The sequence below is a fragment of the Callithrix jacchus genome, chromosome 12 (assembly GCF_049354715.1).
Source record: "Callithrix jacchus isolate 240 chromosome 12, calJac240_pri, whole genome shotgun sequence".
Lineage (NCBI taxonomy): Eukaryota > Metazoa > Chordata > Mammalia > Primates > Cebidae > Callithrix > Callithrix jacchus.
In genome coordinates, this window is record NC_133513.1 from 29,337,394 (window position 1) to 29,359,811 (window position 22,418).

At 57.1% G+C, this 22,418-nt stretch overlaps 4 protein-coding genes across 10 annotated transcripts; 1 reads left to right on the top strand and 3 right to left on the bottom strand.

The window, feature by feature from the left end:
• Window positions 1–156: 156 nt before the first annotated feature.
• Window positions 157–10,221, bottom strand: SULT1A3 (sulfotransferase family 1A member 3). Of its 4 annotated transcripts, none has more exons than XM_078345093.1 (12): window positions 9,842–10,221; window positions 9,282–9,333; window positions 8,847–9,188; window positions 7,156–7,283; window positions 6,903–6,987; window positions 3,438–3,589; window positions 3,228–3,353; window positions 3,041–3,138; window positions 1,668–1,794; window positions 1,479–1,573; window positions 788–968; window positions 157–660 (listed from the first exon to the last, which is right to left on the bottom strand). In XM_078345093.1, exons 6-12 carry the CDS (start codon window positions 3,583–3,585, stop codon window positions 548–550), a joined length of 888 nt encoding a protein of 295 aa, XP_078201219.1. In that variant the 5' UTR covers window positions 3,586–3,589; window positions 6,903–6,987; window positions 7,156–7,283; window positions 8,847–9,188; window positions 9,282–9,333; window positions 9,842–10,221; the 3' UTR covers window positions 157–547. The 4 variants fall into 4 exon arrangements, with proteins under 4 accessions (XP_078201219.1, XP_078201218.1, XP_054098714.1 ...); XM_078345092.1 differs by having other exon boundaries at window positions 788–986; XM_054242739.2 differs by lacking the exons at window positions 9,282–9,333; window positions 9,842–10,221 and having other exon boundaries at window positions 788–986; window positions 8,212–9,122.
• BOLA2B (bolA family member 2B) lies at window positions 1,170–19,193 on the top strand. 2 transcript variants are annotated; one of them, XR_013524769.1, is made up of 5 exons: window positions 1,170–1,269; window positions 1,659–10,581; window positions 10,659–10,756; window positions 11,043–17,732; window positions 18,167–19,193. XR_013524769.1 is itself a non-coding variant. In XM_002756031.6 (5 exons), the coding sequence occupies exons 3-5, from the start codon at window positions 10,321–10,323 to the stop codon at window positions 11,140–11,142; spliced, it is 459 nt and encodes a 152-aa protein (XP_002756077.3). In that variant the 5' UTR covers window positions 1,170–1,269; window positions 1,659–1,919; window positions 2,918–10,320; the 3' UTR covers window positions 11,143–11,185. The 2 variants fall into 2 exon arrangements, 1 of the variants encoding a protein (XP_002756077.3); XM_002756031.6 differs by lacking the exon at window positions 18,167–19,193 and having other exon boundaries at window positions 1,659–1,919; window positions 2,918–10,581; window positions 11,043–11,185.
• SLX1A (structure-specific endonuclease subunit SLX1A) lies at window positions 6,693–10,221 on the bottom strand. 2 transcript variants are annotated; one of them, XM_078345094.1, is made up of 6 exons: window positions 9,842–10,221; window positions 9,282–9,333; window positions 8,847–9,188; window positions 7,156–7,283; window positions 6,903–6,987; window positions 6,693–6,826 (listed from the first exon to the last, which is right to left on the bottom strand). In XM_078345094.1, exons 1-6 carry the CDS (start codon window positions 10,027–10,029, stop codon window positions 6,797–6,799), a joined length of 825 nt encoding a protein of 274 aa, XP_078201220.1. In that variant the 5' UTR covers window positions 10,030–10,221; the 3' UTR covers window positions 6,693–6,796. The 2 variants fall into 2 exon arrangements, with proteins under 2 accessions (XP_078201220.1, XP_009007634.1); XM_009009386.4 differs by lacking the exon at window positions 8,847–9,188.
• CORO1A (coronin 1A) lies at window positions 13,511–18,977 on the bottom strand. 2 transcript variants are annotated; one of them, XM_002756032.6, is made up of 11 exons: window positions 18,861–18,977; window positions 17,157–17,355; window positions 15,854–15,976; window positions 15,625–15,754; window positions 15,351–15,535; window positions 15,074–15,193; window positions 14,747–14,851; window positions 14,489–14,634; window positions 14,334–14,391; window positions 14,006–14,221; window positions 13,511–13,728 (listed from the first exon to the last, which is right to left on the bottom strand). In XM_002756032.6, exons 2-11 carry the CDS (start codon window positions 17,352–17,354, stop codon window positions 13,624–13,626), a joined length of 1,386 nt encoding a protein of 461 aa, XP_002756078.1. In that variant the 5' UTR covers window position 17,355; window positions 18,861–18,977; the 3' UTR covers window positions 13,511–13,623. The 2 variants fall into 2 exon arrangements, with proteins under 2 accessions (XP_002756078.1, XP_035123227.1); XM_035267336.3 differs by lacking the exon at window positions 18,861–18,977 and adding an exon at window positions 18,625–18,751.
• Window positions 19,194–22,418: the final 3,225 nt, after the last annotated feature.

A 22,418-nucleotide genomic window follows, 5' to 3' on the forward strand; every position in this document is an offset into this window, starting at 1 on the left:
TTCTCCAGATCCCTCTCCCCTCCCCAGATATTGGTGACCTGCGGAGCTGGAGGCTGGGGAAGAGGTGACCATATTTGGCCCCACTGGGTATTCACTCTTTCAGCTCAGAGTTTCTCTTCCTTTCCAATGCAGGCTCTACATCGAACACCAAACATATTTTATTTTAATTAAACTTTATTTTCTTTGGAGGGAGGGTCTTGCTCTGTCATCCAGGCTGTAGTGAATGGGCATAATCATAACTCACTGTATCCACAACCTCCTGGGCTGAAATGATCGTCCAGCCTCCGCTTCCCAAGTAGCTGGGACTACAGGTGAGTGCCAGCACACGGGGCTAATTTTTTTTACTCTTTGTGAGATTAGGTCTCACTATTTTACCAGGCTGGTTTCAAACTTGTGGCCTACTGCGATCCTCCCAGCTCAGCCTCCCAAACCTCTGGGATTGCAGACATGAGCCACTGTGCCTGGCCCAAAAATCACACTTTATTCTTGAGCCCCTTGGTCAGGCTTGACTCGAACACTCCCTCTGCAGTGACCCCGGGAGCCTCTGTCATAGCTGGGAGCGGAAGCTGAGGCTGCAGCCTGCCATCTTCTCCTCATAGTCCGCGTCGAAGCGCTCATTCTGCGCCACGGTGAAGGTGGTTTTCCAGTCCCCAGCCGTGCCTGGGAGAGGAAGGCAGGGAGCAAAGCTGGAGTCTCACCCCAGGGGAGGCCCTCAGCCGAGTAACTATGGGGAGGCTCCAGCTGCTGCTCCCCCCAGCCCCAAACCCCCGTGCTGGCCGGCGCTCACCTCTCCTCATGAAAGGGGAGATGCTATGGTCCATGAACTCCTGGGGGATGGTGGTGTAGTTGGTCATGGGGTTCTTCTTCATCTCCTTGAACGATGTGTGCTGAACGATGAGGTCCACGGTCTCCTCTGGCAGGGAGCGCCCCAAAAACTCCAGGATCTTCTGAATCTCCCTTTTGGGGTTCTGAGCAGCAGAGGGCTCCTCAGTGGAGCAAAATAAAAGGGGTTCCCTTCTCTAACTTCAGAGGGCATCTGGCCACTTCCCCTAGAAACCCGGAAGAGCCTTGACCCTCGGGCCACAGTCCCGAGTAAAATGAATTGCTCTCTGCCCTGTGATCCCATGATAAGCTGGGCTTGGCTCCTACAAACGAGTGATGGTAGGGATGGTCTTCTTTCATGACTGTGGCTCCGGGCTGGAACACTTTGGCAGGGAGAAGCAAGAGGACTAAGTATCTGATCTGTGGCCACCTATGGAGCTGACTCAGGTGCGGGAGATGAGAGCTGGGCGCGGGGGGCGGGGGGGTGCTGCTGCCAGGTGGGGCTGCAGCTGGGAGGTCTGGGCCAGGGAGACAGGATGGGGAATCCGGGCTTGCTGTGGGGCTGCCTGGAGAGGGGACTGGGTGGCCTTGGTGGCTCCCTGTGAGGTGCCTGCCCCCAGGTGTCACATGGAGGGCAGCAGCACAGGTGGTCTCACCTCCTTCATGTCTTCATAGAAGAGGTAGAGAACAGGGTGTGTGCAGCTCAGCTCCCACCACTCCCGCACGTGCTGGTACCAGGACCCGTAGGACACTGGAGGAGTGGGCGGGGGCCACCGACACAGGGTTGCTGTGTGTTGTAGCCACCACCCCTCAGCTCCACACCCTCCTTCCTCCAGTCAACCCACCTTCTCCGGCCATGAACTTCTCCAGGAAGCTGTCCCAGGTCCCAGGGTCAGGATGTGTCTTTTCCATTCGGTGGAAGTGGTAGTAGGAGACGGCCACGTCCTTTGCGTTGCGGGCAACATAGACCACCTGCGGGGGCAGAGGACCCGGCCCAGCGCCATCACACGGCCCGCCCCAGGCCAGCTCATCTCTTAGTTTGGCAAAGGAGGAACCTGAGGCTTAGAGGCTGACTTGCTTGAGATCTCACGGCACAGGTAGGTCCAAGCGGGGATCTGAACACTGCTCAGATGTCAAAGTCTGGCCTGGTCCCTGGATCTGTATTCTACACTAATATAAACTGCATCAACGCTGTCACACCCCGATCTGGAGCAAGGCATGCCCAGTTCCCACCAGCCCCTCCTCCTCTGCTGGGCTGTGAGCACCCACATGCTGCCTTTCTCAAGTGTGCACTGTAGAGACTCACTATCCTGGCATTGGACCCCCTTCAGAGCAAGAGGGCAGACCATATCCTCTGTCAAGATGTGATGAAGCCTGGGCACAGTGGCTCATGCCTTTAATTCCAGCACTTTGGGAGGCCAAGGTGGGCAGATTACCTGAGGTCAGGAGTTCAAGACCAGCCTGACCAACATGGCGAAACCCCATCTCGACTACAAATTCAAAATTAGCCGAGGGTGATGGTGGGTGCCTGTACTCCCAGCTTCTTCTGAGGCTGAGGCAGCCCCAGTGCGGTGGCTCACACCTGTAATCCTAGCACTTTGGGACGCCGAGGTGGGTGGATCACCTGAGGTTAGGAGTTCAAGACCAGCCTGGCCATCATGGTGAAACCACATATAAAAAAAAAAATAAACGAAAAGAGGCTGAGGCAGGAGAATTGCTTGAACATGGAAGTTGGAAGTTGTAGTGAGCTGAGATCAAGCCACTGTACTCTAGCCTGGGCAATAAGAGCGAAATTCTGTCTTAAAAAAACAAAAAAGATGTGATGAGCCCGGTGAAAGCGCGGCAGCCTTTCCAGAAGAACAGAAACATGGCTGGGAGGGTGCCCAAGCCTCCCTTTCTGGCCTTCCCTGCCACTCAGCAGGAACTTTTTTATTTTGTAGAGATGGTTTTGCTCTGTTGCCCAGGTTGGAGTGCAGCAGCAGCAGGCAGGGCTCACTGCAGCCTCCAGTTCGCATGAACAATCCTCCCCACTGAGCCTACTAAGTAACTGGGAACAGTCTGTGCCACCACACCAGGTTTTTAAATTTTTTTGTAGAGATGGGACATCATCTCTACAGCAGTGTTGCCCAGGCTGGTCTCCATCTCTCGCCTTCAAGGGATCCTCACACCTCAGCTTCAATCTGGGATGAAAGGTATGAACCAGTGTGCCCAGCCTCACCTTGACCTTCTGATCCAACAGAGTCTGGGGGAGCAGGGCCAGGGGTAGGTGTGACTTGATGAGGCGTGGGGACGGTGTGACTTTCAGAGTCTCCAGCCCTGAGTAGTGGGTCAGGGAAGGTCTGGTGAGCTGAAGCCCCAGCCCTGTCTTCCTCCACTCTCCTTCCCCCCAGGACCCAGCCACACACCTGAGGGATCCCCGGGATCATTGAGCTCAAGGAAGGGCACCCGTATGTAGATGGGAGCCCGGTTACACTTCTCTAGGTCACCGCCCTGGTAGATCATGTCCAGTATTTGGCTCACCCAGGTAGTGCCTGGAGGGTGAGGGAGATGGGAGATGAACACAACCAAGGTGGGGGCTGCCGCCTGGGAGAGGGTGGATGGCCCTCCTCACCTACCAGACTTGGGGTAGGTGTTGATGAGCAGGTCATCAGGAAGGGCTTGGAAGCTCTCCAGGGGCTCCAGTGCGTCTGCAAAGTACTTGATGAGCGGGACCCCCTTCACGTACTCCAGAGGCCAGCGGGTGGTGTCCTGGTTCAGCTCCATGTTCCTATGTCAGGGGCCAGACCCAGGCCCACATCCTTAACACCATCACAACACCATGTACAGAATTCTTTTTTCTTTTGAAACGGATTCTCACTCTGCCACCCAAGCTGAAGTGCAGTGGCAGAATCTCAGCTCACTGCAACCTCAGTTTCTTGGAGGTTCAAGCAAGCCTCTCCCCTTGGTCTCCCAAGTAGCTGGGATGACACGCATGTGCAACCACACCCAGCTAATTTTTTTTTTAGTGGAAGTAGAGATGGGGTTTTACCATGTTGGCCAGGCTGGTCTTAAATTGGTCTCAAGTGATTCGCCCGCCTCGGCCTCCCAATGGGCTGGGATTACAGGTGTGAGCCAGCGCCCAGCTGCTCCTTTGCAGTTTTTGCTTTCAGGGGAGTCACTGAGGCCTAGGGAGGCTGAGTGACTTGCCTGAGCTCACAAAGCCAGTCAGTGGCGGGGCGGGGGCTGAAAACCAGGTCTGCATCTAGTGCGGTGGTTCCCCCACCTGGCCGCACCTTTCATTCACCTGCAGAGCTATGCAAAATCCCAGGGCCTGGGCCATAGTGCAGACCAGTGAAAGTGCCCTCACGGGGCAGGGCCCAGGTATCAGGGTGTGTGAAGGTCTCCAGATTCCAGCTGCCCTGAGGAAGCTCTAGGCCTGCCTGTGCTGTCTCCCTGCCAGCCAGCACCCTCTGTCTTACCATTTCCTGCTGAGACCCCAGCCTCCACCCAGTGGGCTCCTCTCCCTAATGCTCCGCTCCTTCTAGGCCCCTCATATGTGGAAACCTCCCAGGTCCACCAGGCTTGTGATCCACTTGCCCGGTCACAGTCCACTTGGGCTCCAAGACAAACATGGCACATTGAGCAACTAGCTGGTATTGGGGGCCAGAGGCTGGTGTTGGAATGAGCAAAACTAATGACTTAGCAGAAGGAGAAGCCCGGGCAGGGTGACTCCCGCCTGTAATCCCTTGGGACATCAACAGAGAAGGATCCCTTGAGCCCAGGAGTTTGAGACCAACCTGGGCAACAAAGCAAGACCCCTCTACAAAAAGTACTTTTAAAAATTAGCTGGGTACGGTGGCTTGCTGTTGTAACCCCAGCTATTCAGGAAGTTGAGGTGGGAGGATGGCCTCAGCCTAGGATTTTGAGGCTGCAGTGGGCCAGGATCCCACTACACTCCAGCCTGGGTGACAGCAACACCCTGTCTAAAAAATACACAAAGGAAAAGGGAGAGAGGGGGATTCCGGCCAGGCTGTGTTGTCCTACTGAAATGGGATATCCATGGGGAAAGAGCAGGGATGGCAGAGGCCCGGGCTTCTGGAATGTTGGAGCCAGAAGCTGTGCAGGGTGAGGGCGACCTGGGCCACTCCACTCTGGAACTCACCTGAGCTCTCTGGAACCTGGCCTCACGCTCTCCTGGCCTGCAGGGGCTTAGTGTGGTTTCGGTGTGGGGAATGCAGGGCTGTGCTCTGCACTGAAAGTTTTGAATGTTCAATGTGGGAGGGATCTGGAGTCAGGGCGGGGACTTGGCTCAGCTCCAGGAAGGAAGGGGTGGGGTTGAGGGTGAGGACCTCAGCTGCAGCCGAGCTGAGAACCATCTACAAACCCAAGATGTGAGTTTAGTGTGTAGAAAACACAAGACTGAAAGGCAAAAGGGGCCTTTGGTATTTGGAGTTTTTTTGTGAGCTGTCACCGGGTTCCTGACCTTCTCTCTGAACTCCACCCAGCAGGGCAGGCCAACAGACAAGTTTTCTTTTTTCTGTTTTTCTTGAGACAGAGTCTTGCTCTGTCGTGCAGGCTGGAGTGCAGTGGTGCAATCTTGGCACACTGCAACCTCCGCCTCCTGAGTTGAAGTGATTCTCCTGCCTCAGCCTGCCGAGTAGTTGGGGAGTAGTTAGGATTATAGGCCTGCGCCACCACACTCAGCTAATTTTTGTATTTTTAGTAGAGATGGTTTCACCATGTTGGCCAGGATGGTCTCAAACTCCTGAGCTCAGATGACCTGCCCACCTCAGCCTCCTAAAGCGCTGAGATTACAGGTGTGAGTCACCAAGCCTGGTGGACAAGCTTTCTCTAATTGATCCAGACAGGGGAGGTGAGTGAGTAGAGGGGAAAGGTGTGACAGGCAGGCCTGGGAAAGGTCACCTACCTGCTGGCTCCAAGATAGTCTTGAAGGTGCCAGGGGTTCTGACCCAGTGCAGCCCTCAGGTCCCTATCAGCCCAGGCATTCAGGTTCTGACCACAAGGCCAGTCTGGAGTGATGTGTGTGGACAGAGTGAAGGGGTAGGGGTGGAGCAGAGCATGGATGCACAGAAGAGGCTGGGCGTGGTGGCTCACGCCTGTAATCCCAGCACTTTGGGAGGCTGATTAGGGTGGATCACCTGGGGTCAGGAGTTCGAGACCAGCCTGGCCAACATGGTGAAACCCCGTCTCTACTAAAAATACAAAATTAGCTAGGCATGGTGGCAGGTGCCTGTAATCCCAGCTATTTGGGAGGCTGAGGGAGAACTGCGTGAACCTGGGAGGCGGAGGCTTCAGTAAGGCGAGATCACACCACTACACTCCAGCCTGGGCAACAGAGTAAGACTCCATCCCCTCCCCCGCAAAAAAAAAAAAAAAAGAACAAGGGAACAAGGACACAATGGAGTCCCATTGCCCTGGGAGCCAGCTTCAGCTTCATGGCTCCCAGGGCACCTCACAGAGCATCAGTAGAAGATCCTAGAAGAACATAACCCTGCAGGTGCTTTTCTTTCCCTGGGTTTGAAGGAGGCTCTGCAGACAGAGGCTAGAGGAGGTTCGGGCTTGGAAGCCACAGGGCCCTATGGAAAGAGAGCATCCCCCATCCTCCTTGGTCTTTATCCTCACTATTTGCATTTAATTCCAAGGTGAGTCTCCAAGCCTTCCAATAACTGCATAAGCTCAGAGGCAAGCAGGGGCAAGCTGAGGCATGGGGAGCAAGCTGAGGCATGGGGTTTCCAGGCAGAGCAGATGCTGCTCACACGCTAGGGCCACAGGCTTCTCCCTCCTCTGTGCCCCTAAGGAAGCCCTGTGCCTGGCAGGACCTTGGGCTACTAGCTCTACCCACACCCTTAACAATGATCATAAAGCACCCCTGACTCAGACTTTTTTTTATTGTATTCAAGTAAAAACCCGCCATATCTGGATCCATGGCAGGTGGCACAGAAAAGAGGTAGGAGGGGGATAGGAACACCAAGGATCAGGTCTCCAGCAGGTCTGTCCAGTGTGCCTGCAGAGGCAAGAAAGGTCACAGGCAGCCCAGGGCAGGGAGTGGGGTAGGGAGCCCGCAGCCAAAGCCCAGTCACCTCTTCTAATTCCAAGTCTTCTTCTTTCTCAGTGTTCATCTGGCACAGCCAGATCAGGTCTCCCCACAGCAGTGACTTCTCACAGCTACCAATGGGAGGGGTGGTAGGAGATACAGAGTCAGACTCCACGAGCCCCCTCCAGGCTCAGCCCTGGAGGCTGACATGAGCACTCAGCTGTCCAGGGCCTGGACTGCACAACTGGGAACCCTCTTTCCAGAGCTGAACCAGGCTGGGGCTGGGGGACTGCACTCACCTGGGGCATTGGCCCTCTAGGGGCAGAAGCTGCCCTGGTTCTTCCCGAAGGAATTCCTCTGCCAGGCAGATCATGTGGGCCCTTAGGAGGCAGCCAGGATGGGGGCAACACAAGGGTCCCTGTTCATCCTGTCCTAGGCAGCAGGCAGGTAGGACACAAGGAGAGAGAGGGAGCTGGCAGCGAGTCCCTCTGTGCAGCAGGCACTGTTCTGGGCATTACACAGCTCCATCCCCAGAGGCAGCAGCGACTTATTTGCGTCTTACAGATGAAGAAACTGAGGTGGGGAGTTTAAATCCTTGCCCCCTGGAGCTAAGCTGGTAAATGTCCTGTGAACATCAGCAGTGACTAATTGAGTCACAGCCTCGCCACTGCAGCCAGACCTGAACTTCCTAACAGCTCAGCAACCCCCGACAGGACACTGAATCTCTGCAGGGCAAGCCCTCTACTCACTCACAATTATCAGGAGCTCAGTAGAAGGTGCCCATCGTCCATTATTTTATTAAATATTTAGGCTGGGCGCAGTGGCTCAAGTCTGTAATCCCAGCATTTTAGGAGGCTGAGGCAGGTGAGATCATGTGGGATCACCTGAGGTCAGGAATTTGAGAGCAGCCTGGCCAACATGGTTGAAACCCCATCTCTACGAAAAATACAAAAATTAGCCAGATGTGGTGGCGCAGGCCTGTAATCCCATCTACTTGGGAGGCTGAGGCAGGTGAATCGCTTTAAACTGGGAGGCAGAGGTTGCAGTGAGCTGAGATTATACCACTGCACTCCAGCCTGAGTGACAGAGCGAGATTACATCTCAAAAAAAAAAAAAATGTCTTGGCCATCGGCTCTGTGCAGGACTTTGTTCTACAGCAGTGATAAAAGCTGCCCTCTGAGAGTACAGTATAGCAGTTGGGGTGGGAGAGACTAATGAGATTAATAAAACACTTAGCATGCCAGACGATATCAAGTGTTAAGGAAAAAGGGAGTGGCAGAGAAGTGCACAAGAATGAGCTCAATTAATTTCATTGTATTAGAGACAGGGTCATGTCCAGGCATGGTGGCTCACACCTATAATCCCAGTACTCCCGGAGGCTGAGGCAGAAGGATCACTTGAAGTCAGGAATTTGTGACCAGCCTAGCCAACATGGCGAAACCTCGTCTCTACTAAAAACACAAAAATTTGCCAGGTGTGGTGGCCCATGCCTGTAATCCCAGCTACTTGGGAGGTTGAGACAAGAGAATCGCTTGAACCCGAGAGGCAGAGGTTCCAGTGAGCTAAGATCACTGCACTTCAGCCTGGGCAACAGAGCAAGTCTCCGCCTAAAAAAAAGAGAGAGAGAGAGAGTGCAGCGGAGCGATCATAACTCACTGTAGCCTTGAACTCCTGGGTTTGAGTGATCCTCCCATCACAGCCTCCCCAGTAGCTCAGATTACAGTCTCCACTCAGAGCCAGAGAAGACCTCACTGAGAAGGTGGTAGGTTATCAAGACAGATGGCCTTGGGAAGAACCTTTTCATCAAAGGGAAATGGTGAAGGCCCTGAGCAGGTCCCGCCGTGCTCAGGAATGGCCATAAGTACTATAGCATCTGCATCTTAGAGATGGGGATAGGATGGCCAAAGCGTGTCAGTGGGTTCCTTCAAGAAAGAGCTGGATCTGAAGTCGTCTGGACCCTAGAGCCACCTGTGCCTGGGGTAGACCTCACCTGGATGGTCCGGGCGCACAGGGCGCAGCAGGCCCCTGCATCCCCTTGGTCTGGCTCAGGCTTGGCGTCATCAAAGGGGCCTGCGCGGCGCCTTAGGGCCGGGGCCTGGGGCGGTGGAGGCCCGAAGGCCAGGGGCACATGCGGTGGCGGCGGCAGGCAGAGGTCCTGGCGGAGGTCAGGGCGCAGCCAGCGCAGCGTGAGCGGGAGGCGCGCCCAGGGCGGTGCGCGCAGCATGTGTGCCAGCACGCGCAAGTGAAACGTGAAGGCCGTCTCTCCACGCAGGCGCGGCCCCACGTGAGCTAGGCGGCGCGAGGCGTGCGGGTGCTGCCAGGCCCACTCGAACTGTGGGCGGGGTACGGGGCGTCAGGGCGGCTCGGTGCAGGAGGCGGACCCCAAACCCTTCCCGGCCCGCAGCCGCCCAGTCTCCTTCCTTACCCGAAGGGCAGCTACGGCGGATGGGAAGCCGTGCACAACGAGCACCATCTCCCTGGGGAGGAGAACGGGAACGGGAGTGTCCCTGTGAGCCCCACCGCAGGTCCAGCCCAGCACCCTCGCCGTGGGTCCCTGCCAATCCCACCCGAGATCGGGGTCCTTACTCCCGGCTTCAGCCGAGCCCCAGGCCCCGCCCCTGCCTGAAGGCACGCCCTTTGTGCCTACCCACCTCAGGCCACGCCTCCAGTCCAGGTACTTACCTGTCCCCACTCCTCTCTCTCCTGCGCTCCACCCGACCCCAGGGTGCCAACTAAACCCCCTACGCCGGACCCCAGCCTGGATCATCACCCACGCCCCAGCCAGCTCCTCCCAGAGTTCCACCACGGAGTTGCCCCGGGCACCGCCTCCCCGTCACGCTCCTCCCCTGCAACAGACCCCGCCCCCCGCCCTGGACGCCCCGCCCATGTTACATCAGTTCGGTCCCTCTCCTCAGGCCTGTGCCCCGCGGGGTCGGCCTCCTCCAGGAAGCCTTCCTCTGGGCACAGAAGCCCAACCCCTCTCACCAAGGCCCTCGCCCGCTAGTCCTCCAGGCCCCGCCTTTTTTCCGACCCCCGTTGTGCTGCTGAACCCGACGAGCAGGATTGACAGTGAACCCCACGTAGACGCGGCCCCGGTGCCGGGGGTTCAGGCAGTAGAGCAGGTAGACGCCGAAGAAGCGCCTCGGCCTCGCTGCGACCCCCGCGGGACCCATCGGGCCTCGGACTTCGGGGACAGCAGCAGCGGGCTGACTGCCGTGACCTAGGGCCCAGGGGAGGGCTGGATCGCTAGGGCTGCAGGGTGCTTGCTTCGGAACAAGCTCTCAGGGACTATCCCGCGGCTGCCTGGAAGCCGCCGTGGTGCGAGTTCGTGGCCCTCTCCCGTCTGGAGGCGGGTGCAGAAGTCCGACCTCGGAAGCCAGGCTGCTGTGCAGGCGGCGAGCACCTACCAATCAGCATCGGCTCCGCCCGAGTCCCACTTTCTGAGGACTCTGATTGGCTGACAGATGGCAGGCGCGAAAAGCCCAGACCGTTGGAAAGCCCGACTGCTTGAGGGCGGAAGTACTGCGTCGACGTACGCCTTAGTAAGGGCGGAAGTGGCTTCTCCAACGGAAGTGGCTCCTGTAAGGGCACAAAGCCCTGTGGCCGGGGTCCTAGCTGGGGTTCTATCCCCTCTGGGCTACCGCCCCGGCTGGCATACTGCCATGGAACTCAGCGCCGAATACCTTCGGGAGAAGCTGCAGCGGGACCTGGAGGCGGAGCATGTGGTGAGTTGAATCGCCCGAAGAGGGGAAAAGAGCTCTGCGGGCGGGTTCGGCACCATTCATATTCTTCCGCCCGGTAGGAGGTGGAGGACACGACCCTCAACCGTTGCGCCTGTAGCTTCCGAGTCCTGGTGGTGTCGGCCAAGTTCGAGGGGAAGCCGCTGCTTCAGAGACACCGGTGAGGCCTTGGGAACACCTTGCCCAGCGCAGTGTCAGCTCCTGCACCACAACCCCAGCCACTCCCCTTTCCCCTGCAACCTAACTCCCGCGGGCGTGGCTCAGGGACCTTGAGGATCCCGCCTTCGTGGTCCCTGCTTCGAGTATTTCGATGTAGACACTCCCCACGTACGTGTTCCCACGGCCTGGGGACTACAACCTTGGGGACATCTACAGTCTCTTGGGTCACCCCAGCCTCGGGTGTGTGATCCCGGCCTGCTGTTTCCTAACCTCATCTCTCGTCCCAGGCTGGTGAACGCGTGCCTAGCAGAAGAGCTCCCGCAGATCCATGCCTTTGAACAGAAAACCCTGACCCCAGAGCAGTGGGCCCGTGAGCGGCAGAAATGAGGGACTAGGACCTGCACAGCCATTAAATTATAAATCTGGACCAGCTTCTGTCTCGGTGTGTGTGTGTGGGAGGGGTGCTGAGGCCGAGTCTAGGACCTGGTCTCTCTCCCTGCCCTGCCTCTGTTTGTTGTTTTACCTTGGACAAGTCCCTTTCCCCACGTAGGCTCTATCCCTGCTTGTAAAATGAAAGTTTTATCATGAAAGTCCCTTCCAGGGTCTGCCTAGAAAGCCTTCTCTCTGTAATTACATGTAGACATCTAGGAGTCTGTACTGCCACCACCCACCCAACTCCCAGAGAGCTCAGGACTCCTGCTCTCTGCAGCCTTCAAGATGCAGAGATGAGAAAGTGATCTGGGTTTCAAGGCTGTGACCAGTGGAACAAACCTCTTCCTCTCCTCGACATCACCGCAGTGTCAGAGGCATAATGCAGAATTCCATATATTCCCTGCAGCTTCCCCAGGCCTTGTCACGCCCAAGAGGGAGTGGTACCCAAGTAGGGGGTCATTCCCACCTGAAATGCTGATGTTTTCGGACCCACTGGAGAAAGTTCAGTGGCCCCATAGCCCTGGGCTTGATGTGGCTACAGCTGCCCCTGGAGGACCATGGAAGTTTTAGGAATAGTAGATGTGGGAAGGGGATGGGGTGAGACTAGAGCAGGAATCTAAGACTGACCAAGTCAGAAAATTGGGATGGGTGATGTCCCAGGTTAGTGGGGATGCTAGCACCTTGTTTTGTTTGTTTGTTTGAGACAGGGTCTTGCTCTGTTGCCCAGGCTGGAGTGCAGAGGTGCCATCTCTGCTCACTGCAACCTCCTCCTCCCAGGTTCCAAAGATTCTTGTACCTCAGCCTCCTGAGTAGCTGGAATTACAGGTGTGCCCCCCCCCACGCCCAGCTAATTTTTGTACTTTTAGTAGAAACGGGGTTTCACCATGCTGGCCAGGCCAGTCTCAAACTCCTGGCCTCAAGTGATCTGCCCACCTCGGCTTCCCAAAGTGCTAGGATCACAGGATCACTTGAGGCCAGGAGTTTGAGACCAGTTTGGCCAACATGGTGAGACCCCATCTCTACTGAAAAACACAAAAGTTAGCTGGACGTGGTGGCATGCGCCTGTGGTCCCTGCTGCTTGGGAGGCCAAGGCACGAGAATCACTTGAACCTGAGAGGCAGAGGTTGTGGTGAGCCGAGATTGCACCATTGTACTCCATTCTAGGCACCAGGAATGAAACTCTGCCTCAGAAAAAACTAAGAAAATAAATAAAAAAGCAGGAGACTTAAGCTCTGACATGGAATCTGCCTTCAGTGATCTGGGCTTCTGCTTTCAGCCTCACTTTGTTTTGTAAACTAGGGTCAGCCTGTTGCTAGTTCTGTCTTTTTCGTACAAAAAGTTTCCTTGTTGTTTATTTATATTTGTAAAAGACAGGGTCTTGCTCTGTCACCCAGGCTACAGTGCAGTGGTGCCATAGTAGCTCATTGCACCATTGATCTCGTGGGCTCAAGGGATCCTCCCGCCTCAGCCTCCTGAATAGCTGGAACTACAGGTGCGCACCCCCACGCCATGTTAATTTTTTTGTAGAGACCAGATCTCAAACCCCTGGGCTCAAGTGATCCTCTCGCCTTGGCCTCCCAGAGTGCTGGGATTACAGGCGTGAGCCCCCTTGCCTGGCCTCCCTTGTTAGTTTTATCTTTGGACCTGCAGTTTAAAAGATGTCTGCCGGGTGTGGGGCTCACACCTGTAGTCCCAGCGCTTTGGGAGGCCGAGGTGGGCAGATCACAAGGTCAAGAGATCAAGACTACTAAAAATACAAAAATTAGCTGGGCATGGTGGTATGTGCCTGTAATCCCAGATACTTGAGAGGCTGAGGCAGGTGAATCACTTGAGGAGAGGTGAATCACTACCTGGGAGGCAGAGGTTGCAGTGAGCCGAGATTGCACCACAGCACTTCAGCCTGGCGACAGAGCAAGACTCTGTCTCAAAAAAAAAAAGATGTCCACTCCTTAAGTGATGGTTCATTTCCTCACAAACAACTACTAGCAGAGTCACTTGCAACCTGATGCTTTGGTTGACTAGGAAAGGCAGATTTTGGGTAAATATGGGAATTTTTGAGGTCCCAGGCTAGGGCCTTAAATAGCTCAGCTGTGTCAGCTCTGAGAAGGAGCTGGGAATCGGAGAGCAGTCTCCTGGCCCACATCAGCGTGGCTGGTTTCTACCCTCGAAGGCCCTGTTCCCATGCTGTAGAATGTTAGGGGGCATCCCGCATCCTTTACCGTGGGTTAGTCCCCTCAGCACAGTAGAGGGGAAGGAAGCTCAAGGGCTGGTTGGTTCAGCAAACCCCAAACATCTAGGGGACCAGTCATTAGAGTCTGGGAGATACACGAAAATAAAGCCATTTTATTACGATTTTTTTTCTCTGCCATGTGGCTGGGAGTCGGGAAGGAGTGGATGGGTGTGAATGGCTGACCCTGCTGAAGGCCCTGCGGGGCTCTACTTGGCCTGGACCGTCTCCTCCAGCCTGTCCAAGCGCTTCTGTAGCTCCTGCACTGTGGCCTGGAGCTTCCGCATCTCCTCCTCCAGCCGGGACACAGCATCCTGGGGACCCCGTGCTGCATTAGGCCCAGCTTCTTCAGGACTCCCCTTGCCCTGAGCCCCATCCCAACAGCCCCCCGGGCCTCAGGCCCTTCTGTTGCTCAGCCAGTTGCTGCCTGGAGACCTGCAGGCCTATCAATCTGAAACCTGTTTTCTGAGGCCTCAGGATTACCCACTCTCAGCCCTGCAAAGATTCCCAATGTTGGGAGTTTCAGCTGCCCCAAATGCCAGACCCACCCCACCCTCCCTGCCTTATTCCCTGGCTCCCTAGCCCTCTCACCGAGCTGGGAGTGCCACTGGCCTCTGGTGCTGCCCTCCTTCGTCCAGTGTCCAGGCCCCGGTTGACCCTCAGCTCCCGGCTTTTCGGGGGCACATAGCCATCCTTGAGGGAGATGAGGAGGGGCCCAGCATCCCGACCCCCCAGCCACTCCTCAGCCGTGAGAGCAGGGTCGGGCCCTGCAGTGGGTGGATACAGGTCCTCCTGGAACAGGTCCGACTGTGGGCAAGGCCAGGGCTGGTGAGGAGCGTGCTTATGGCAGGACACCCCCCAGCAAGGCCTCAAAGTCAGTGCACAGCCCAGAGCCCAGGGCGGGGTGGGGAAGCATCACCTTTCGAGGCACTGTCATGGCGATGGGCTCACACCTCCTCTCGTGCAGCTTGTAGAACCTGTGGGAAGGGGGAGGTGAGTGGGGCCCACAGCCTAGTTGGGCAGGCATGGGACTGCCCGAGGAGCATGCTGCGGTCAGGACGGAGGGTTAGTCACCTGGCGATCTCACACTTGTTCACCTCCAGGCCACGTTTGGGCATGTAGCCCATGCCCCGCTGGGACTCCTTGGAACTGAACATGGAGAGATAGTGCAGGAACGGGGCCTCGGAAGTGATCTCGAAGTACCGGATCGAGCTGTCACCCTGCAGGTGATGGATGTGGAGGGTGGGTCAATGCCAGTGGATGACCCCTCCCCTGGCCCTCTCCAGGCCCTTCCTGCCCACCTCCCACCCCCACCCCGCCTGATGAGGCCACCTTGCCACAGAGGTAGACGATGTTGGTGTCAGGGTCAAAGAAGGGCAGCAGGACACCACTACTGGTGTCCAGCTCCTGCAGGGACAGCGGCTCTTCCAGGTGCTTCTGTAGACACAGGTGAGAGGTAACATGCCAGGCCCTGGGATGGTGGTTTCCCTGGGCAGTGACCTGTGAGGGCCCTCCTGACCAACCAGCGGGAACACCCATCTTATGCCTGGGTAAACTGAGGCCCATGGCCATCCTGCAAGGTAAGTGGCAGAGCAGGGACGAAACCTCCAGCCTTGATTCCCCGCCCCAGGGCCCTCAGCTTCCTGCCCCGGCACTCACTGTGTCCCACAGCGCCACCTGCCGCTCACTCATGCGGCTGAAGCCCGTGGTCAGGATCTTCCCCTCAGACACGAACACAGCACGCACTGGCCGGGTCCCCTCGTGGGGACGATCCTTCTCCTGCAAGGAAAGGAAGGTGGTAGGTCGGGCACCCATACACACCCTACGGGGCCAGTCCCAGCTGGAGGTGAGGGAGGGCAGCATCCAAGGGCCTGGTTGGTGGTGGATAAGAAGGATCCAGGCTGTAGGGTCAAGGGTGAGGGGCATGGCGACTCACAGCTACAACAGTGCCTTTGCGGGGCTCGATGATGCGCACGCGCTTGTCGCGGCAGGAGGTACAGATGAGGCCTCCGTCTCGGCTCCAGTCCACACTGTAGATCGTGTCCGGGTGCACATCTGGGCCCAGCGTCAGCACAGCTGCCCCAGTGCCCACATCCCACACCATGATCACGTTGTCACAACCTGCACATTCCCCACAGTGTCAGAAGCCACGAGCCTCCTACCATAACCCACGGCAGGTCACCAGCCACCCCCAGCCCCTCCCACAGCACCTGCACTGAGCAGCACGTTCTGGGCTGTGGGGTGCCAGGCTACAACGCCCACACGCTTGGTGTGGCCCTCCAGGGTGACGACAGGCTCCCGCAGGGGCAGTGTCAGGCCCCCATCCGGGATCTCCCACACCTGCAGAGGAGAGGCCAGTGAGTCTTCGGGGTTCCAAATGTCAGATCCCATCCTAGAGCACCGCCCCGCCCCAGTCCCTGGGTCCCTACCACCGCTCACCATGACTGTGCAGTCCTCAGAGCCACTGGCAATGACGTTGTCATTGTGCGGGCACCAGGTGATGTCTAGCACAGGGGCTGTGTGGCCACAGACCATGGGCACGTTCTTGTCCACACGTCCAGTCTAAAGGCACAGCAGGGCCTTGGATGGAGTTGCTTTTGCCCCCAAACCCAATCCAACCTCCCCACACCTCCTTCAGAGAGGCCCAGAGAGGAAGACTGTGGGGTCCCTGGGAGCTGGACCAGGCCCTGGGGTGGAGAGGGTTTGTTCTCTTGTTCTAGTCCCAAAATGGCCTGGGTAAACCCCAGGAGGGCTGGCCACGCATGGCAGAGGATGTGGGCCATGCGAGACCCTGGCAGAGTTCCCGCTGGTCTCTGTCTCAGTCTCTCTCTGCCCTTAGGGTTTGCACCCCACCCCAGCTTCCCTGAGTGAGCCTTCCATGGGCCCAACTGGCCCTAGAGCCAGGACAGGTGTATGGGGAGTAGGGGGGCACGGTTGGCTCCCCAGAGAGCGAGTGTGAGTGGTGGGGCTGCAGGGGTGGGTCCTCCCCAAAGGAGAGGGGCCAGGGAGCCTGTCATAACCAGCCCCAGGCGAGGGCAGAGGTTTGGAAATGGCTTCTTCCGGGGACAGCTGCTCCAGCAGGGCTTCCTGTGTGACGGCAGTGCGGGGCTCAGGCCCAGCTCTCACCCCGACAACCACTTCCTCTTCTCTTTGCTTCTATCGGCCCTTTTAAGGTAACAACTTGGGGCCCATCTCCCCTTCCTGTCTCACCCCCCAAAGAGCACAGGAGTGTGCTGGGGGTGCAGGGCAGCAGGCAGCCGGTGGAAGGGACAGCAGGCTTCAGGGGAGGGCAGGGCTGGGGGAGGGGAGAGCGCCTCTTGCATCCTCTCTGCCTGTGAGCTGGGGGCCAGAGTTTCGAGGTCCTCAGGCAGGCCCAGAGCCAGAGTCCCTCCCAACCCTGAAAATGCTGCCGGGCCCCCAGACCCCATCCCAGCCTTCTCGGTGTTTCCATGGGGAGAAAGCCCCAGGCTGAGGCTCGGGAGGGTGGGTTGTGGGTGTGCAGGACTGTCTGCAGTCCTGGGCAGTGGTGTGACCCATCTTGTGTTGGCTCCTTCTGAGCGTCAGTTTCCACACAGCCACTGCACAGAGGTGCTGGAGGAAGCATGAGGCTCCTGGGGCCCAGCTCAGTTTTCCAGATGGCAACACAGGCCCCAGAAGACTTGGTGACAGTCACCTAATCAGGACCTCCACAGAGCCATGGTCAGGTGGAGAAGCTGCTCCCCACAGGGCCCCAGGGGCTCACCTTGGCCAGGGGCAGCACCAGGAAGGCCCCTCCCCCACTGGCCTCACAGATCAGGGCCACGAACTTAGGGTTGACGGCACAGAAACCACTGTCCCAGGTGGTCTGTGAGACGCGAACATCCTCATAGCACTGGTCGGCCTTGGCTGGCTGTCCAAACACGTGGCGGAACTTGCTGGAACGGACTACCTGCCGGCTCATTCTGGGGGCACACAGATTAAGAGCGTTTCTCCCTTCAGGTCAACTCTGATCTTCCAATGGCCTCCACCTCCCCTAGGACACCCCTCAGTCTGGCTTTTGAGGTCCCAGCATCATCTCCAGAGGCTCCCTACTGTGGCTGATGCCTGCTCCCCTTTGCCAGCCTCTCCTCCTGTCTAACCTGCAAGCTCCTTTCTCCTTGGCCCCCGGCCACTCTGAGCCACCTTCTCACTCTGTACCCTTAGCCTCTGCAGCAGAGCCCGGCGTGGTGTTGCCCCCACTGCATGTTTGCTGACTGACTGACTGACTGGCTGACGGATGCAGAGCCCATCCTTCCTAATGGTTCAGACTCAGGCGTCATCAGCCCAGATGGCTCTGAGGGTGGGTTCTCTCTTAGTTACCGTGTCCAGAGCCCACCTCCCTCACACCCACACAGAGTGCCTCCTAAAGGCAGGGGCAGGGGCTGGCTTCCCTTGCCTGCTGGCACAGGGCTGGATACAGGAGGAAGTGGCGTGGGGGCTGCTGGAGCAAAGTGAGGCGGCAGGATGGCTTCCCCAGCAGGTCTCTGGGCACCAGAAGCCATCAGTGGCTCAGGTCCCAGTATCTCCTCCTCCCCATACCTCTGCCTCTCGCCTCCGCTCAGAAAAGCAGGTGCCCTTAAGAGCCATCTCCACCCCCTTGTGAACTACACACAGGAAGGGAGAGGCCACCCCGACTTCTCTGATGTCCAGCTAGGATGATTTCCCCCGTGTCTGGGTGGGGAGCCAGGAACTCCAGGGGCGACCCTGTGCCAACCGCATCACCTTCTTGCTCAGGGAAGGGATCTTTGCTGCCGCTCAGAGGATGCCATGCCCAGAGCTTCTGCCCCTAGCCTCAGTTTCGCCTGCTCACTGGGGGCTCTAGCACCCCCAGCCACCCCAGGATTCCCGAGGAGGCTGCTAGGTCGGCCTGCTGAGAGAGCGGTGAGGAGCATAAGTGAAGAGCCCTAGTCTTGAGGAGCAGCCTGGGTCTAGAGAGAGGGGAGCCCCGGACCAGAGGTGGGGGGCAGGAAGCCATCGCCCCACCCTGCCTCCTCCCCCGCCACAGGTACCAGGCCCGGAAACCACGGAAAGGGGAACTTGGGCTTTTCTTGTTTTGCTCTCAACCTCTTCCTGTCTCCAAGGCTAGGGCAGCTGCCCCACTCACCCTACCCTGCCCCCATCCCCACCCTCCTCGAGACTCAATTGCGGGGGGAGTCGGGGCCTCGCCACTGTGCTGACCCCCGGCCACCCACCTCCATCTTGGCCACGGTGGTCCCTCGCCCTCGCCTCCACAGAGCGATCTGGAGCCCCGGCAGCCCCCACTCCAGGCAGCGTCCCCCCGCGTGCTGCTGCGCCCGCTCCCTGGCCCCGGCGCCGGCCGGGTTGCTGTGACAGCCGCGCGCCCCCGCAGCCCGCGGCTCCCACGCGCGCGCCGCCCCACAGGTGGCCCTCGCCGCGGCCCACCCGCGCCTCCCAGGCCCAGCCTCACCTGCTGCCAAGAGAGGACAGTGACCCCCAGAAGCCGGAGGTGGAGGAGGAGAAGGAGGAAGGAGCTGGAGGAGCCGGGGACTCGCCCGCTGAGGATGCTCTTGTCAAGACAATGAATGAGAAGCAGCCGTGCGCCCGCCTCCGGGGTGGCCGCGCCCCTTGGGGCGGAGCTCTTTCAGGCCCGCCCTGCGTTCCCCCGGTCCCCGCGGCGGCCACCTCCCTCCCCGGCCCCCAGCCCGCGCCCTACGCGGGTCCCCAACAGAAGCATAGGCTACCGGTCCGCCGCCGGGAAGTGAATCTGCACTTCTTTTTAACATGTCAAAACGCAAAAATACCCCGTTGCTTCTTTCCTTCCTGCGTCCGCCCCCAGCCTCCTCTCCAGCCTTTCCCTGGCAGGCACGAAAGCGCCCCAGGCCAGCCCTCCAGGCCTAGGTGTCCGGCCCGGCCCGGCTGCGCCGCCGCCGCCTCCCAGCCCTGCAGACGCGAGCTCTGGGGGCGCAGGGAGGGCGGGCGAGAAGGAGCCCCGGGCGCGCCCCTGGACCTAGGGGACCTGGCTCTTGCCTGGCTCTAAAATCTACGCATAGGTGGCCCCGGGAGTCGCTTCGCCTCCCTGGCTCTCCTGTCTTCATTGGGGGCACCCCTGCCCTCCTGCTGAAATAATTGGGCATCACGGGCACCTACTTTGTGCCAGGGACTATAGAGGCGAGCAAGCCAGGCAGGCTTCCGCCCCTGAAGAGCCAGCCTGGGAGAAGGAGGAAGAGCCCACAGCCGCTCCTAGCCCAGACTTCCATCGGGCTCGAGGGCAAGGAGGGGTAGTTCCCACCCTTGGAATCAGAGGGGCTCCTGGAGGCAGCAACAGAGGGCAGAAAAGGTCCGCTCTAGAGTCAGACTCTGTCGTGAGTGTGACCGCAATCTGTCACCTGTTGACTGACGTGGGGCTGCTACTTAGCTTTTCTCAGCCTTAGTTTCTCCCTCTGTAACACTCATACCTGCCACATAAGAGGTATGGGGATGATTACCTAAAATAACTCAAGGAAGGTAGTAAGCACCTCATCTAGAAAATGGCAGGTGCTTAATAAATGTTAGTTCTGGGGCAGTCACTGTGGCTCATGCCTGTAATCCCAGCACTTTGGAAGCCAAGGCTGGCCGATCCCCTGAGGTCAGGAGTTTGAGACTGGCCTGGCCAACACGGTGAAATTGCATCTCTACTAAAAATACAAATATTAGCCTGTTGTGGTGGCACATGCCTGTAATCCTAGCTACTCAGGAGGCTGAGGCATGAGAATAGCTTGAACACAGGAGGCAGAGGCTGCAGTGAGCCAAGATCGCACCACTACACTCCAGACTTGAGAAAGAGCAAGACTCTGTCTCATTAAAATAGAAAAGAAAAGGTTAACTCTCATCATTCTTGTTTAAAGTATCTGGGCTGGGCCTGAAAGGATGAGGAAGAGCCAACAGGTAAGGCTAGAGGGGTGTCCTGTAGGCTGAGGAACAGCCCAGTCATGTGGAAAGGTTCAAGGAACAGCAAGGGATGGGTTCAAGTCCCACCCCTGCCATTGATTGACTGTGCCATCTTGACCAAGAAGCCTAATCTCTCTGAACCTCATTTTCTCATTGGTAAATGGGGAATTAATAAGATTTGTCCTGCCCAACTCACTAAGTTATGAGGCTCCAGCCGGGTGTGGTGGCTCATGCCTGTAATCCCAACAGTTTGGAAGGTCAAGGCAGGCAGACCTGAGGTCGGGAGTTGGAGACCAGCCTGGGCAACATAACAAGACCTCATCTCTACAAAAAAAATTGAAATTAGCCAGCTGTGATGGCATGCACCTGTGCTCCCAGGTACTTAGGAGGGAGGGGGGAGGATTGGTTGAGCACAGGAGTTCCAGGTTAACAGTGGGCTGTGATTGCACCATTGCGCTCCACCCTGGATGACAGAGGGAGAACCAGTCTCAATTCAAAGAATAAAAAGGGGGGACCTTTGCCTCTCTTGCTCCTGCTGGTCTAGCCTCTTATCATTGCCTCTCTCTCTCTCTATTTTTTAGACAGGGTCTTGCTTTGTTGCTCAGTCTGGGGTGCAGTGGCATGATCACAGCTCACTGCAGCCTCAATCTCCCATGCTCAAACGATCCTCCCATCCATCCTTGGAGTCTCCCTAGTAGCCGGGACCACAGGCACATGCCCACCATACCTAGCTAATTATTTTCTTTTTGAGATGGAGTCTCTCTGTCACCCAGACTGGAGTGCAATGGTGTGATCTCAGCTCACTGCAACTTCCGCCTCCTGGGTTCAAGCGATTCTCCTGCCTCAGCCTCCCAAGTAGCTGGGACTATAGGTGCATGCCACCATGCCTGGCTAATGTTTTTTTTAGTAGAGATGGGGTTTCAATGTGTTCACTAGGGTGGTCATGATCTCCTGACCTTGTGATCTGCCCACCTCGACCTCCCAAAGTACTGGGATTACAAGTGTGAGCCACCGTGGCCAGCCTAATTTTTAAATTTTGGTAGAGACAGGATCTCACTATGTGGCCTAGGTGAGTCTCAACCTCTTGGGCTCCAGCAACCCTCCTGCCTCAGCCTCCCAAAGTGCTTCAATTAACAGGCATGAACCACTGTGCCTGGCCCCAGTGCCCCTTCATTGGATTTTCTTTTGGGGAACCAACTTCCTCACAGGCAGTCCATGAGGTTCAGGAGGGGACCTAGCGTAGTCACATGGCCTGTGCTTTCCAGCCAAAGCAATCTGTTTTCATTGGCACAGGGATGGGCACTTGATGATTCATCTTGTGCCCAAGACTCATCTTGGAGCTGCTGTGAAAAGATGCCCTCTTTCCCCTGGGGGTTAGGAAACTGATAGGATGTAAGCCCAGCACTACTGGTGACATCTTGTTGGCATGCAGAAAAAGCTGGCCAGAGCTGGGCATGGTGGCTTACGCCTGTAATCCCAGCACTTTGGGAGGCCAAGGCAGGTGGATCACCTGAGGCCAGGAGTTTGAGACCAGGCTGGCCAACATGGCGAAACCCCATCTCCACTAAAAATACAAAAATTTGCCAGGCATGGTGGTGTGCACCTGTAGTCCCAGTTGCTTGGAAGGCTGAGGCATGAGAATCACTTGAACCTGGGAGGCAGAGGTTTTGGTAAACTGAGATCACACCACTGTACTCCAGCCTGGATGACAACACAAGACTCCATAAAAAAAAAAAAAAAGAAAGCTGGCCAGAATGTGTCTACACAGAGGTCTGCAGAGGCAAGATATGCAGACATATTCTTGAGATCGTTAGAGTATCTAGATCAAGCTGTGTCTGAAATCCTTAACTTTTGTGTTGTGTAAGGCAATGCAGTCCTTTTTCACGAAAGCCAATAAATTTGAGTTGGATTTCTGTCACTTGCAGCTGAAAAGGTTCTGATTACACCTACTCAGGAGGGAGACAGGACCAGAGAGAGATCTTTCCAAGGAGCCAGATACCTACAGTAGAAGTAGATTGTAGTGTTGGGATAAAGTCCAGACTATTTTTTTTTTTTTGAGGCAGTCTCGCTCTGTCACCCAGGCTTGAGTACAGTGGTA